This window comes from Tachypleus tridentatus, chromosome 1 (genome assembly GCF_004210375.1).
Source record: "Tachypleus tridentatus isolate NWPU-2018 chromosome 1, ASM421037v1, whole genome shotgun sequence".
Taxonomy (NCBI): Eukaryota; Metazoa; Arthropoda; class Merostomata; order Xiphosura; family Limulidae; genus Tachypleus; species Tachypleus tridentatus.
In genome coordinates, this window is record NC_134825.1 from 2,335,098 (window position 1) to 2,348,062 (window position 12,965).

Below are 12,965 nucleotides of genomic sequence, written 5' to 3' on the forward strand. Positions count from 1 at the left end.
ATAATATCCACTGGTACATGTACAAATACAGTAAACATAAAATAATAAAATACATTTCACTGATACATGTAGTTATAAAACAAATAAGGAAAAAAAGTAACATACACTGGTACATGTAGCTCTATAAGAAATAAAAAAAAACAACATACACTGGTACATGTAGCTCTATAAGAAAAAAAAATACATACACACTGGTACATGTTGCTCTATAAGAAATATAAACAACAACATACACTGGTACATGTAGCTCTATAAGAAATAAAAACAACATACACTGGTACATGTAGCTCTATAAGAAAAAAAAACATACACTGGTACATGTAGCTCTATAAGAAATAAAAAAACAACATACACTGGAACATGTTGCTCTATAAGAAATAAAAAAACATACACTGGTACATGTAGCTCTATAAGAAAAAAAACAACATCCACTGGTACATGTAGCTATATAAGAAATAAAAACAACAACATACACTGGTAGCTCTATGTAGCTCTATAAGAAATAAAAACAACATACACTGGTACATGTAGCTCTATAAGAAATAAAAAACAACATACACTGGTAATGTAGCTCTATAAAAATAAAAAACATAACATACACTGGCATACATTGGTATGTAGCTCTATAAGAAATAAAAACAACATACACTAGCATATGTCACTCTATAATAAATAAAAAAACAACATACATTGGTACATGTATAGTAGGGGAGAAAAGTTTTAAGATGTAAGTATACTTTCTATAAGAAATAAAATTAATTGGTGATAAAAATATATATGTAAAACTGCTGGTTTGAACATGTTTTCCTCAACCCAAACCAGCTCTATAAGAACCACTAAAATAAATTCAAAATACACTTGTTGTAATGTAGATTCTACCACACTTACTTGTAAATAGCATGGTTATTAACAGTTTATTAATAAAAGTGAAATAATCTTACTGTATTATGTTACATGGTTTTGTGTAACCATACAATTCTCATAACAAAAAAAAAAAATACTATGAACATCATGCTCTTTCACCTCTATAAAACTAGGGTCAGAATCTAAAAATATGAGTGTAAACAACAAAATACTATCTGGTGTAATAATTTTAAAATGGTCAGCTCCATCATAACAATATTATACTTCAAAAAAAAAAACAGGCCCTGCATAAAAAGGCACTCAACATACACTGGTACATGCTTGCCCTTTCAGCTCTATAATGTGAAATCCCATAAAAAGAGTAGCCCAAGAGTTGGCATACATTGGAAGACTATGTAGCCCTCTATAATTGATAACTAGCAGATAAAAAATTCAACATACACTAATTAGATTAGTATGTCAACCTCTATAATAAATAAAACAATTTGTAACATACATTTTCAAAAGTTATCAAAGAATGTTAGAAATTAATTATGGGTATAGTAGGGGTGAAAAATTTTTAAGATGTTCAAGTATTTCTTTCTATCTTTTCAACTGAGAGATGTTTTCAGCTATCTCATTTTTGACAGAAAATAGAATTAAATAAATCAGAGTTCTGATAAAATATATTTTAGAAAACTGCTGGTTTGAACATACTGGGTTTTTACATTCAACCCAAACCAAGGCCGTTTTACATAAAGATTTTTTATACAAGTGGCATTGTCTCATCACCACTGAGTAATTGTTGATAAATTCAAAAATAATTTGATAATTATTTGTTCACTTGTTGGAATAATGTAGATTCTACCACACTTACTTGTAAATAGCATGGTTATTAACAGTTTATTAATAAAAGTTTCCTAATCAGGGTAGGAAACGCCCAACAAGAGGTCTCAGAAGTGCGTTGCACAGCCGTATTTGCGAATAACTTCAAACATTCACTTTGGCATGGACAATATAAGTGTTTGCAGAAGGCTGACTGGAATGTTATTCGAAGTGGTAAAGATGGCTTCATGAAGATCATGCACTGTTTGGAATCGACGTCCATTTCCATAGACTTACCTTGCCATCCACTCCCAAATGTTATCAATAGATGGTCCAAAAGAATCACGTTATTTGCCATGAAAAAGCCCTTTGTCATGCAGGCATTGTGGATTGCAGTGTTGTCCTGCTGAAAGATCCAGTCATTTCCACACAAGCGAGGGCTTTCAGTCCATAAGGATGCTCTCTCCAACATACCAATGTAGCCAGCTGCTTTTTGACACCCCTATATAACCTGAAGCTCCATTGTTCCATGGAAGGAAAAAGCATCCCAGATCATGATGGAACCTCCTCCACTGTGTCGTGTAGAAAATGTCTCCGGTGGGATATCCTAATAGTGCCAGTAACGTTAGAAGACATCTGGACCATCCAGGTTAAGTGTTTCTCATCAGAAAACAAAATCTTCATCCACTTTTCTACGTCCCATATTTGGTGCTTCTCAGCAAAATTTAATCGAGCTCTTTCGTAGTGTGGAAGGAGGCGTGGCCTTTGAAAACGTTTACGGTTTTTGAAGCCTTTCTCTCGTAAATGCCGTCTTCTTGTTCCTTAGCTGTATTCTGTGTCCCTAAGGACCTTAATCTGGTTCGACGATGGACTAATGTCTTGCCGGACAACCCGTCGAACCCTCCTGCTCAATGCCGGCGAAATTTTCTTAGGCTGACCATTTGAAATTCTCGTTCTGTATCTCTCAGGGTCTTTTAAGAAATTTGCAACAGCAGTTTTACTACGCCCCATCTCACCAACGATGGCACGTTGAAAGAGACCTTGCTTTTGCAGCTCGACAATTCTGCCACGTTCAAACTCTGTCAACTTTTTAGCCTTTGTCATATTTTTACCCAATGTAACACAGGAGATGCCAGGGGGAAGATGTTGATAACGCTAATGCTTGAACACAAATTACTAAATTTCGTTACGTGTTTACTGATTAACGCTTCGTTTCATTATAGTCTTAAACTTTTGATCAGCTAATATTTAGGCTAATTTCATAGTGTTTACATTTCCCCTATTAAATGCTAAAAATGTTTTTATTTTTATTTTGGGCCCGGCATGGCCTAGCGCGTAAGGCGTGCGACTCGTAATCCGAGGGTCGCGGGTTCGCGCCCGCGTCGCGCTAAACATGCTCGCCCTCCCAGCCGTGGGGGTGTATAATGTGACGGTCAATCCCACTATTCGTTGGTAAAGAGTAGCCCAAGAGTTGGCGGTGGGTGGTGATGACTAGCTGCCTTCCCTCTAGTCTTACACTGCTAAATTAGGGACGGCTAGCACAGATAGCCCTCGAGTAGCTTTGTGCGAAATTTCCAAACAAACTATTTTTATTTTCCTTTTTCTTATTTTCATCTTTCGAAGCTTTACTGAAATAAGTAGTTGAGTCTAACAACGCAAAATGCATAATTTTTCTTTCTGTTCATTGGCCTTAAGATTTTGGCCAGCAGTGTGTGTTTTAAATACATTCTGTTGTGTGTAATATAAACCTTAATAATGTATTTACTTTTTAAAATAATGTTTATTTTTTATTGGCCGACAGGGGACACTGCATTTATTACAGTGATTTTGTATGCCTAAAATGAAAACGTTCTAGTAATTTGCATATTTGCGAAACTGCAACAGAGTTATATACTTACTAAATACATAAATAAAATAATAATTTAAAATAATATTGTTTGAACAGAAAGATTATTTCTTAAACGTTATGAATATATTTGTTGGTAGGTACTTTAAGTTGAATCTGTGAACAAGACAAAGTCTCTTTGGCACTCTTAGTTTTGCGCATTTCAAAGTTTCAATCCCTTTTTTTCGGACGATAGCAATTAATTTATTTAACTGAGTGTACACTTGTGTTTTCATATTTAAAGTCAAAAAGTCTGTAAGAAAAAATGGAAATCTGTTCTACTTCAGGATGTACAAAAATGCTACACCAAAATAGTCCATTATACCCTCAAAGAGGGTTATCAAGCCAACTAACTCTAGGTGATGGATACTTACACCTGCATATATCCATTTAATGGTTTATCTTTATTGTAAGGTATCAAACCCTTTTTATGCTTTAGAAGACCAATGTAAGAATATATGTAGCGCCGTTTTCATTCAACAACAATGTTATTCTTGATGAAGAGAAACTTGAAATAAAAATGTATCTCAGAATGGCTATTATGGATATTAACACTTTTATTGATAAGGAGAGAACAACGTTTTGACCTTCCTAGGTCATCTTCAGGTTAAGAAAGAGAAAATTTGAATGTAACCGTTGACAGACACGTTATAGGGACGAGAGTATAAACGGTACAGGATTGTAGAGGACGTTGTAGGTGGATGTTAGGTTATTAATTAGTATAGGTATAAAGGTGTTCCTTTACATTGGTTTAATTTTGGTTTTAGTTGCTGTATAAGTAGGGCTTCTTTGATTTTGCGTTTGTTTACATTTGTATCCCTACTTAATATCTGGTTGTTTTCTATGGTTATTTTATGTTTATTTGATTTACAGTGTTCAAAAACGTGTGAAGGTGTTTTGTGTTATTTGAATCTATTTTCCATTTTTCTGCTTGTTTCTCAAATATAGATGTCGTGGCAGTTATTGCATTGTATTTTATAAATTATGTTGTGTTTTCAGTGTAATTTTTACATACTATGGACTTTAGTTTTGTACCTGGTGATTCAATAAATTTGGTGTTTACCAGAATGTTGTGTTTTGTTTTTTTTCCAAATGTTGGTTATTTTTTCGCTGATATCGGTAACATATGGTATACAACAGTATAAGGTTTTGCAGTTTGTTGTATCTTGGGATTTATTGTTGTTGATCTAGCTGTGTGGGTATAATTTTTTCCACGGTTTTTTTTAGGAAATTTGTTGATGTTGATAAAGTGTTGTTTTATTTTGTCTAATTCATCGTTAACTTTATCGGGTGAACATAGTTTTGTGGTTGTGTTTACTTGGTTGCTTAATATGTTGAGTTTTTGTTTTGTTTCATGTGCTGAGTCCCAGGGAATGTATAATTAAGTATGGGTAATTTTTCTGCGGTTTTCTGTTTTGAATTGTGAATAGAGGAATCGACTTTCACTTTTATGGAGCTTCCACAGTTGCAAAGTGTGTTTTGACAGCAATGGAACAAGAACCATGAACTGTGTGATTTGCGGACCGAACATTACAGGCTGAATACGTTAATACAGTATTCTAAGCAACTAAAAGGTATAGATGTATGCAAATCTTATGAATTCTACTGTTTGTTTAAGAGCTTTTCGTGACAAATGTTGCCATGCTTTTTCAAAAGTGTGATAATATTCGTATAAATTCCGTTACCAATTTCTATGTGGTGTGAAGATGTATGGTATTATCAAGTTAAACTAATTTTTGGAAAGAGTGTTAGGTAGTACAATACAATATGACAAAACTCTCTATTTATTAAAGACGCAAAATAAAGTATGCATACATGGACAGATCACTTTTAACTGGACTATGAAATGGTAAAATTTTCTTCTATCAACCTGTCTTATCATCACTTTTGTTTCCATGTATACTGGTAACGCTACTCACGTTATGGTTATTCTCGTTCAAACAGAATGGAGGATACAACCATGATATATTATCTATTCTACAAATGAAGGACACTGTAATCGTTTACATCCTTGCACAATGGTTGTAACAGCTATTAAATAACGAAGGAAGTTTGTCCGTGTTTTGTGAAAACTGCATGTGTTCAGTACCAAAGAAAACTGAAAAATTTCTACATTGAAATAGAGAGATTGAAAAGTCGTTATTTCCTTGTATCGTCGTGTGAGAACAAACAGCTAACCGTTGAATTGTATTAATTATGTATTTTAAAATACATACAAGCTGTTCACAAATATTCTTGTGTCCCAAACTAATTTAATCTAGGGTTTATCTGTTGAACACACTCATAGTGACAACTCCAAGAACAGTAATTAACGCTCAATTTGGGAAATGTCATTTATTTGAAGAAAGAAGTAATTTATGTTTTATATGACGCTAGAAATCTGGTTTTGATACCTGTGGTGGACAAAACAAAGGTATTTCATGTTGTAGCTTTATGCTTAAGAATAACAAATAAACATAAAAATTACAGAAACTCCTGACTACACGTAAATTCGTGTACACAAATTACTGATCCGAGTCTTCTGAGGACTAAAAATAAAATGTACAATTCAGTGAAGACGAAGCTTTTTGAAAAGTTAAAAAAACAACGGACATCAAAATCCAGAAATGATTTAAAGAGAGATTTGTTTTGTTTTACTGTATCCTCAAATTTGGACATTGGTTTTTAAATAATTAAAAATAATGAACAAAAATAACATGGACATATTTGAAATATAAATGATTTTATTCAATGAGATATTGTTTCAATCAGTAATTTTTCCAATAACAAAGAAAACACTAAACGTGATAACGAAGAATTCTCTTTGAGGTGGTAACATATGAAGAAGGCTCACATGGAAAATGTAAGAAAACGTTGTTGCAACTGTAACGTAGCAACAAATCTGTGACGTATGGAGAATGTTTTGTCATCAGTAGGTACAAGTAGTTTACACAAACACTGAAATATACATATATATATACAGTTTGTAACCTGTTTGTTGTACACGTACTTGATCACTACAAAACTATCATTTTACGTTTATTATGTTAAGTTTGTAACAAAGTTCTCTTACTTACTGAAGCCGTCTTCAAACTTCATAGCAAACAATAGCTAGAGATGATTCTTAAACCCTTCAAACTAATTAGATAATTACTATTAAAGACAAGTGATATTGGTTCACAGCCAATTCTAGAAGTATGATAAAGATAGTTTACAATAATTTCCTGTTCGTAGACAACAATATGAGCACGTGATTAAATTACTGCTGATTTTATTCTTTTTTTTACCGTGGAAAGTTATTATCACCTACGTGTTATCTTCCTGTGGCTTCCTTCAGCTACACGCTACATCTCACATGAAGGCGTTATATTTCACGTCCTCCGTCACAGTATTCTATCTTGGCTGTTGCTAATAAAGGCTAAGAATATATTCTGAAAACCGTATTCTTCAGAAACTTAAATCTGCACAATCAAAACTATTTGGCATAAATAAAGCATTGGGTGCACAATACTTAGGTTTGTTTTATTTAGTGTTACATCTTAACTTTCACATCTCACGTTCAACGTGACTGAAAGGATTATCAGACGAAACGTGTTATTCTCAAACCAGACTGTTTCTCAAAGTGTTGGATGAGATTATAAGTTTGTTTGTTTTTTCATTCTGTGAATATTTCAGTGTAAACTGTTCTAATTAAACGACATTCAAGTAATGTAAGATTTCAGAGAGATCTGGCGCAGATGGCCTAGTTAAAAACACCAAATCAACCACAGAGATGTATTAAAGAAATAAAGCCAACGTTTATTTAATAAATTTAAATTAGACTGTCCACATTCTCAAAATATAATAAAATTGTTTCAATTAAAAACTTTACTTTATAAAAATAAAATATTTCAGTATAATGAAGTATAAAAATATGGAAACATATAGAGTGCATAAGGATCTTCTCAGTTTCACAGTACTTTATACAGTAAAATTTTTGGATAAAACAATTTTTATTGTATTTTAAAAGTGAAGAAAGTCTAATTAAATGCTGTCTCATTCTTAGCACATCATTAATCGTGTTATTTCTTCGATTAATGCCAGTAATAACCATAGATATCTTCCTACGTCACGACCTTAACATTCTGATTATATCATTGTATTCTCACAGAGACATTCATTTTTGTGTCTCCCGCTGGTACAGCGGTAAGTCTACGGATTTATAACGCCAAAATCAGCGGTTCAATTCCCCGCGGCAGGATCAGCAGAGAGCCCGATGTGGATTTGCTATAAGAAAAAAACACCCAAAACATTCATTCTGTATTGATATTCATGTAAAGAGTAAGGTATACATAGAAGATCTCATAGATAAATAATCTCAAACGTATATTTTCATGGCATAAGGCGTTGCATTAGCAGCTTTTGACACATCACCAACAGCTACTAAGCTCGAAAATTTATTCATCAATAGTTATGGTAAAATGGTGCCAACTGTGTGCGGTTAATTTCAACATAAAAATGTATCCTGAAGACGGTTGGTATGGATATTAAAATAAAGAACAACCTTTCGACTTTTTTAGGCATTTTTGTGAACCTGAAATGTTGTTCTCTACTTTATTCCAATTAAAAGTTTTAATACCCATACCAGCCGTCTTGAGAATACATATTTACTTCAAGTTGATTTCTTGTCGTCACGAATAATTTCAACATAATTTTACAGTTTTACAAAATAGACATTCTCTCGGTTGGAGGAGGTAGGTTTAAAGATTTATAACGCTAAAATATAGTATTCGATTCCAAAACGTGGCACAGCGGGTAACTTAATGTGCATTTCTCTAAAACAATCTGTCAAACAGCCAAAATAAAATACTACTGCCAAAATTAGCTACATATTTTCAGTTGTTGAGGACCAAATGACCATTTTAACTCTCTCTCTCTTGTTTTATCGCGATTTAGATCTAAAGACCCCGAATGGTCAGGTTTATTGACCTTATCCTCCTACCATTCTCTTTTACAATTGAATCTCAATCTTAACAGTAACAACATTGTCGGTAGTGACCTGATTGGCCACTTGTGATTCCCCACGCGCTTCCTCATTGGCCACTTCCATCTTCCACCTCTTCATTAGCTGCGTTTATGAGCTTCATTATGTTTTTGTTTTCCTCAGATGGTCCAGTTTTGACTTCTGACCTCTGGTTAAGCCAGAGCACAAAGGATCGTCCATGTGCTGTTTGCTCCTGCGCACTTCCTATGAACGCTAAATCTCAAATCATTGTGTTAATTTGTTTAAGTAATAGCAGGAAACCAGTCCATTCAGAGTTGAATGGTTTCCGTACGTCATGCACATATAACTGCTACACCCAATCACCAAGTTATAAAGTCCTTTCCTTGACAGTTTTGTTGTAGCACCTCATGGCTGCTTTCGCACTTCCTGACATGCATCGGCCAAGCGTGTTAAGGCGTGCGACTCGTAATCTGAGGGTCGCGGGTTCGCATCCCCGTCGGGCCAAACATGCTCGCCCTTTCAACAGTGGGGGCGTTATAATGTACGGTCAATCCCACTATTCGTTGGTAAAAGAGTAGCCCAAAAGCTGGCGGTGGGTGGTGATGACTAGCTGCCTTCCCTCTAGTCTTACACTGCTAAATCAGGGACGGCTAGCACAGATAGCCCTCGAGTAGCTTTGTGCGAAATTTAAAAACAAAGAAACAAAACCTGACATGCATATTCTTTATCTATAATTTCTTGTGTCAACCACACCACTTGTGAACGGTTCTACTGAACTAGGAAGTGAGCTGTATATTACATTTACTGCCAAACTTAGCATTTTAGGCTCATAAGTAGTGATAAAATTACTTAAAAATAAACTGTAGAAGTTAGGTTCTTGTGTGCGGGTAAACGTCATGATTTTATCAGAAACCTATCGATTTCTTATGCTTCACTAACTTATAAGATTTACACGTAACTTTTTTGAGTAATTCCAGTATTTGCTACGTTACACAGTTACACAATACGCCAGTGTGATCGGTAAATAAACGTAGCAGAGACTGACATGGGTTGACAAACTTTTCAAAGACTGGTAGTCTGTATCGCCCATCCCGCTATACTGTGTGAAACTGTACTGTCAGTTATAATTTGTGTTAAGGTGGAATGCACAGAGTTATAGTTTGTGTTAAGGTGGAATGCACAGAGTTAGTGTTTGTGTTAAGGTGGAATGCACAGTGTTATAGTTTGTGTTAAGGTGGAATGCACAGTGTTATAGTTTGTGTTAAGGTGGAATGCACAGTGTTATAGTTTGTGTTAAGGTGGAATGCACAGTGTTATAGTTTGTGTTAAGGCACCTGAAGAAGCACAACAAAATTCTGTTTTTTAAGTTTTTTATTTTTACGATTAATATTTTACAAAAATTGAAAGACAAATTACATGGTTTATTTCAACATTACCCTAGTGAACTGTGAGCGCTGTATTATGTTCAGAAAAAAAATATTAGTCAGGTAATTCATAAATGCATTCATTCGGATCATACTCAGATCAAGTCAAAATTCGCAATTTTATATCTTCTATGTATAGATAGAATGTAACTCATTTTAGAACTACAAATTTATTTCCTCATAGTGATTACAAACAACTATTTTCAACATAAATGTGTGTGTATACTCACAAACTGTTAAAACACGTTTAATTTCTATTACGTTTACATAAACCTAGTAGACTGTCGGTGTTAGTGTTCGTACAAAATCAGATATTCAACAAATTGTTATCTTATCAAAATCATATGAAACTTCGTATTCAAAATTCCCGACAAATCAACTGGAAGCGAACAATTGAATTTGTATCACATATTTTAACTAATTTTTTCTTAATTTACGTTTTATTCTGAAAAGAGATTTGACTCATTTTCTAGTACTGGCTATATTTTTATAGTAAAAACACCAAAACTCATTCTTTTTTAGCTTTCAAGTATATCTTATCCGATAATTAAGTTGTTTATCAAACGTATGGGAAAATTTAACAACTCAATAAAAAGTATATTTCAGATTAAACCTGTCGAATGTAACATATCTGGTTTTCTTTAATAAAATTGTTGTATAGTAAAACCCTGCTTTTAACTTCCATTGTTTGAAAACGTGGTAAATGTATCGTTGGCGAAATTATAAACCTGCGAAATATTCGTCTCTCTCTAAACTGCACGGTTTCCGGAACATTTGGCTGTTCACCCTGAACCACTTGTTGCTCACTAAAAAATATCAAATAAAACAACTGACTTTTACAGAACAAAGTCTACAAAATTAACGAAACATTAAAATAGAACGTGCTTTCTGTTACTATAGAAAATTAAACATTCAATCCATTATCTATTAAAAAGTCAAATAACCTTTTACATTAAATAAATTAGACCTTGAGAGAGATACAAAAATCTTACTCTAGACGAGTTAGGCCTTGAGAGAATTGAAAAATGTACCCTTTTATCAGGACAATTTAGGCCTTGAAATACATAAAATGTACCCTATATATATTTGTGACTTAAGAATGATAAGACAGATTTATATCCTGCCTGTATTTTAAGACTGATAAATTATCAATATAAAGAGTTGTTTTTTTTTTGTTAACTCTAAAAGTGTAAGACGATCGTAGAAAAACTGCCTGGTTTTCTTGGCAAATTTGAACGAGATAAGATACACAAGAAATATTTCTAATATGAAAAAATTCATAGCTTTAAGGTTTCATTTCCTTCCAAAAACGTAACAAAACTTTGCTCAGTGTCATTTCATTTTACACTAAAGAAAAACAATTTATTTTTTATTTTTAGTTATTTCTATGACTTTCGTCAGCTGATGTTTCGTTAATAGCATCCAAGTCTTTCGTGATAACAAGGAACCAACTTTTGCGTTTTATGGCGCAAAGCAACTAAGCTATCAGTGCCAAATATCCAGTAAAAAGTTAAAATTAAAGTAAAATTTTCACTGCTGTGCCTGTCCATACATGGACAATGGTCTTGTATTCAAGGCTCGGCTCTGTGCCAGTTGCCAGTCTCTTAATGACTGATTGACAAAGGTGGTAAAAAAATCGTTAAAACGAGAAAATATGTTATTCTTACTGTTAAAAGGAAATTAAGGTAAAACAAAACAAAGTTTAGTTTTTGTATTTAAAACATAAATAGCATAAAACCAATTTCTATATCTAGTCTACAGCGGTAAGAGAAACACTACAGCAATACAAGTTGTAAAGGACTTTCTGTAGCATAACTGTAATTATCATAACTCGCCAGGATGACCAACGGGTAGTTCAAACAGCAACGTTTAGACACCTGAACTTGGCCTTTCCAGTCTTGGTTTCGAGTCATTTGATTTTACAGCCATTTTCTAATTTCATATCGAACTATATGTACTTTAATTCTTAAAATGGAATCACATTAAAAAAGCTCTAATTTATAAATTTAAAAAAACTTAAATAACATTTAAAAAATTAACGGCCTTTAAAAACTAAAACCATTTCTGAGGTGAACAGTATCAACTTCGCTTATAACACTGTCTAAAGTTATGGATTAAACCTTTGGACAAAACACGTTTAAAATGGTGCCGTCGTTGAGTCATAACAACGGGAAGACAGTAAAATGTGGCTTATTTTAACCTGAGTGTTACACAGACAACACATTGGTGCATCAGTCCCAAATAAAAGAAAACGATGAGTTAAAAAACTGTGACAAATGCGTAGTCTAGTTAGAACAATTTCCTCTTTCCGATCCTAGGCACTCGACTCGTAATCTGACGGCCGTGGGTTCAAATCACCGTCGCACCAAACATTTTCGCCCTTTCAGCCGTGGGGGTATTATAATGTGAAGGCCAATCCCACTATTCATTGGTAATAGAGTCGCCCAAGAGTTGGCGGTGCCTTCTCTCTAGTCTTACACTGCTAAATTAGGGATGGATTTGCGTGAAATTCAAAACTAAAACAAACCAATCCTTACGGAAGCAAGACGGCCAAAGTCCAACTGAGGGTTTTATTTGGAAAAGCTTGTCTTCACGTTGCTCACTCCAAGTCGACTGCCAACTGGCACGGAGCCGAGCCTTGAATACAGAACCATGGTCCATGTATGGAAAAGGCACAGCAGCGAAAACCAACTTGCAGTTTTTACTAAGGGCGGATGGTATAGGTATTAACAATTTTACTTAGGTCGAAACCTTGTTCTCTGCTTTATTAGTAAAAGTATTAATACCCATACCAGCCGTCCTAAGTTACATTTTTACGTCAAGTTGCCAGTCTCTTAATGACTGATTGACAAAGGTGGTGAAAAATCGTTAAAACGAGAAAGTATGTCATTCTTACTGTTCTCAATGTTTTTCTTCTTCTTTAATTACTTTCGTTTATCGACTATCTCTTTAATGACCACATTGACTTAAACAAGAACTACATCACAATTACAGCCACAAAGTTTGTATTCAAAAGAAATATCAC

General features: G+C 34.0%; 1 protein-coding gene across 3 annotated transcripts in view; it reads right to left on the minus strand.

Moving 5' to 3' along the window:
- The window catches only part of LOC143229231 (prolyl 4-hydroxylase subunit alpha-2-like), a 514,682-nt gene that overhangs the window by 455,809 nt on the left and 45,908 nt on the right, over positions 1-12,965 (minus strand). Inside the window, exon 15 of one of the 3 annotated variants that reach the window (XM_076461470.1) lies at positions 9,871-10,746. The exons of 1 other annotated variant lie outside the window; for it this stretch is intronic. In XM_076461470.1, the coding sequence (XP_076317585.1) occupies positions 10,661-10,746 (86 nt within the window). In that variant the 3' untranslated portion in view covers positions 9,871-10,660. Of the gene's footprint in view, positions 1-9,870; positions 10,747-12,965 lie in introns of those variants that run through there. One more of the 3 variants, XM_076461298.1, reaches the window with a different exon arrangement.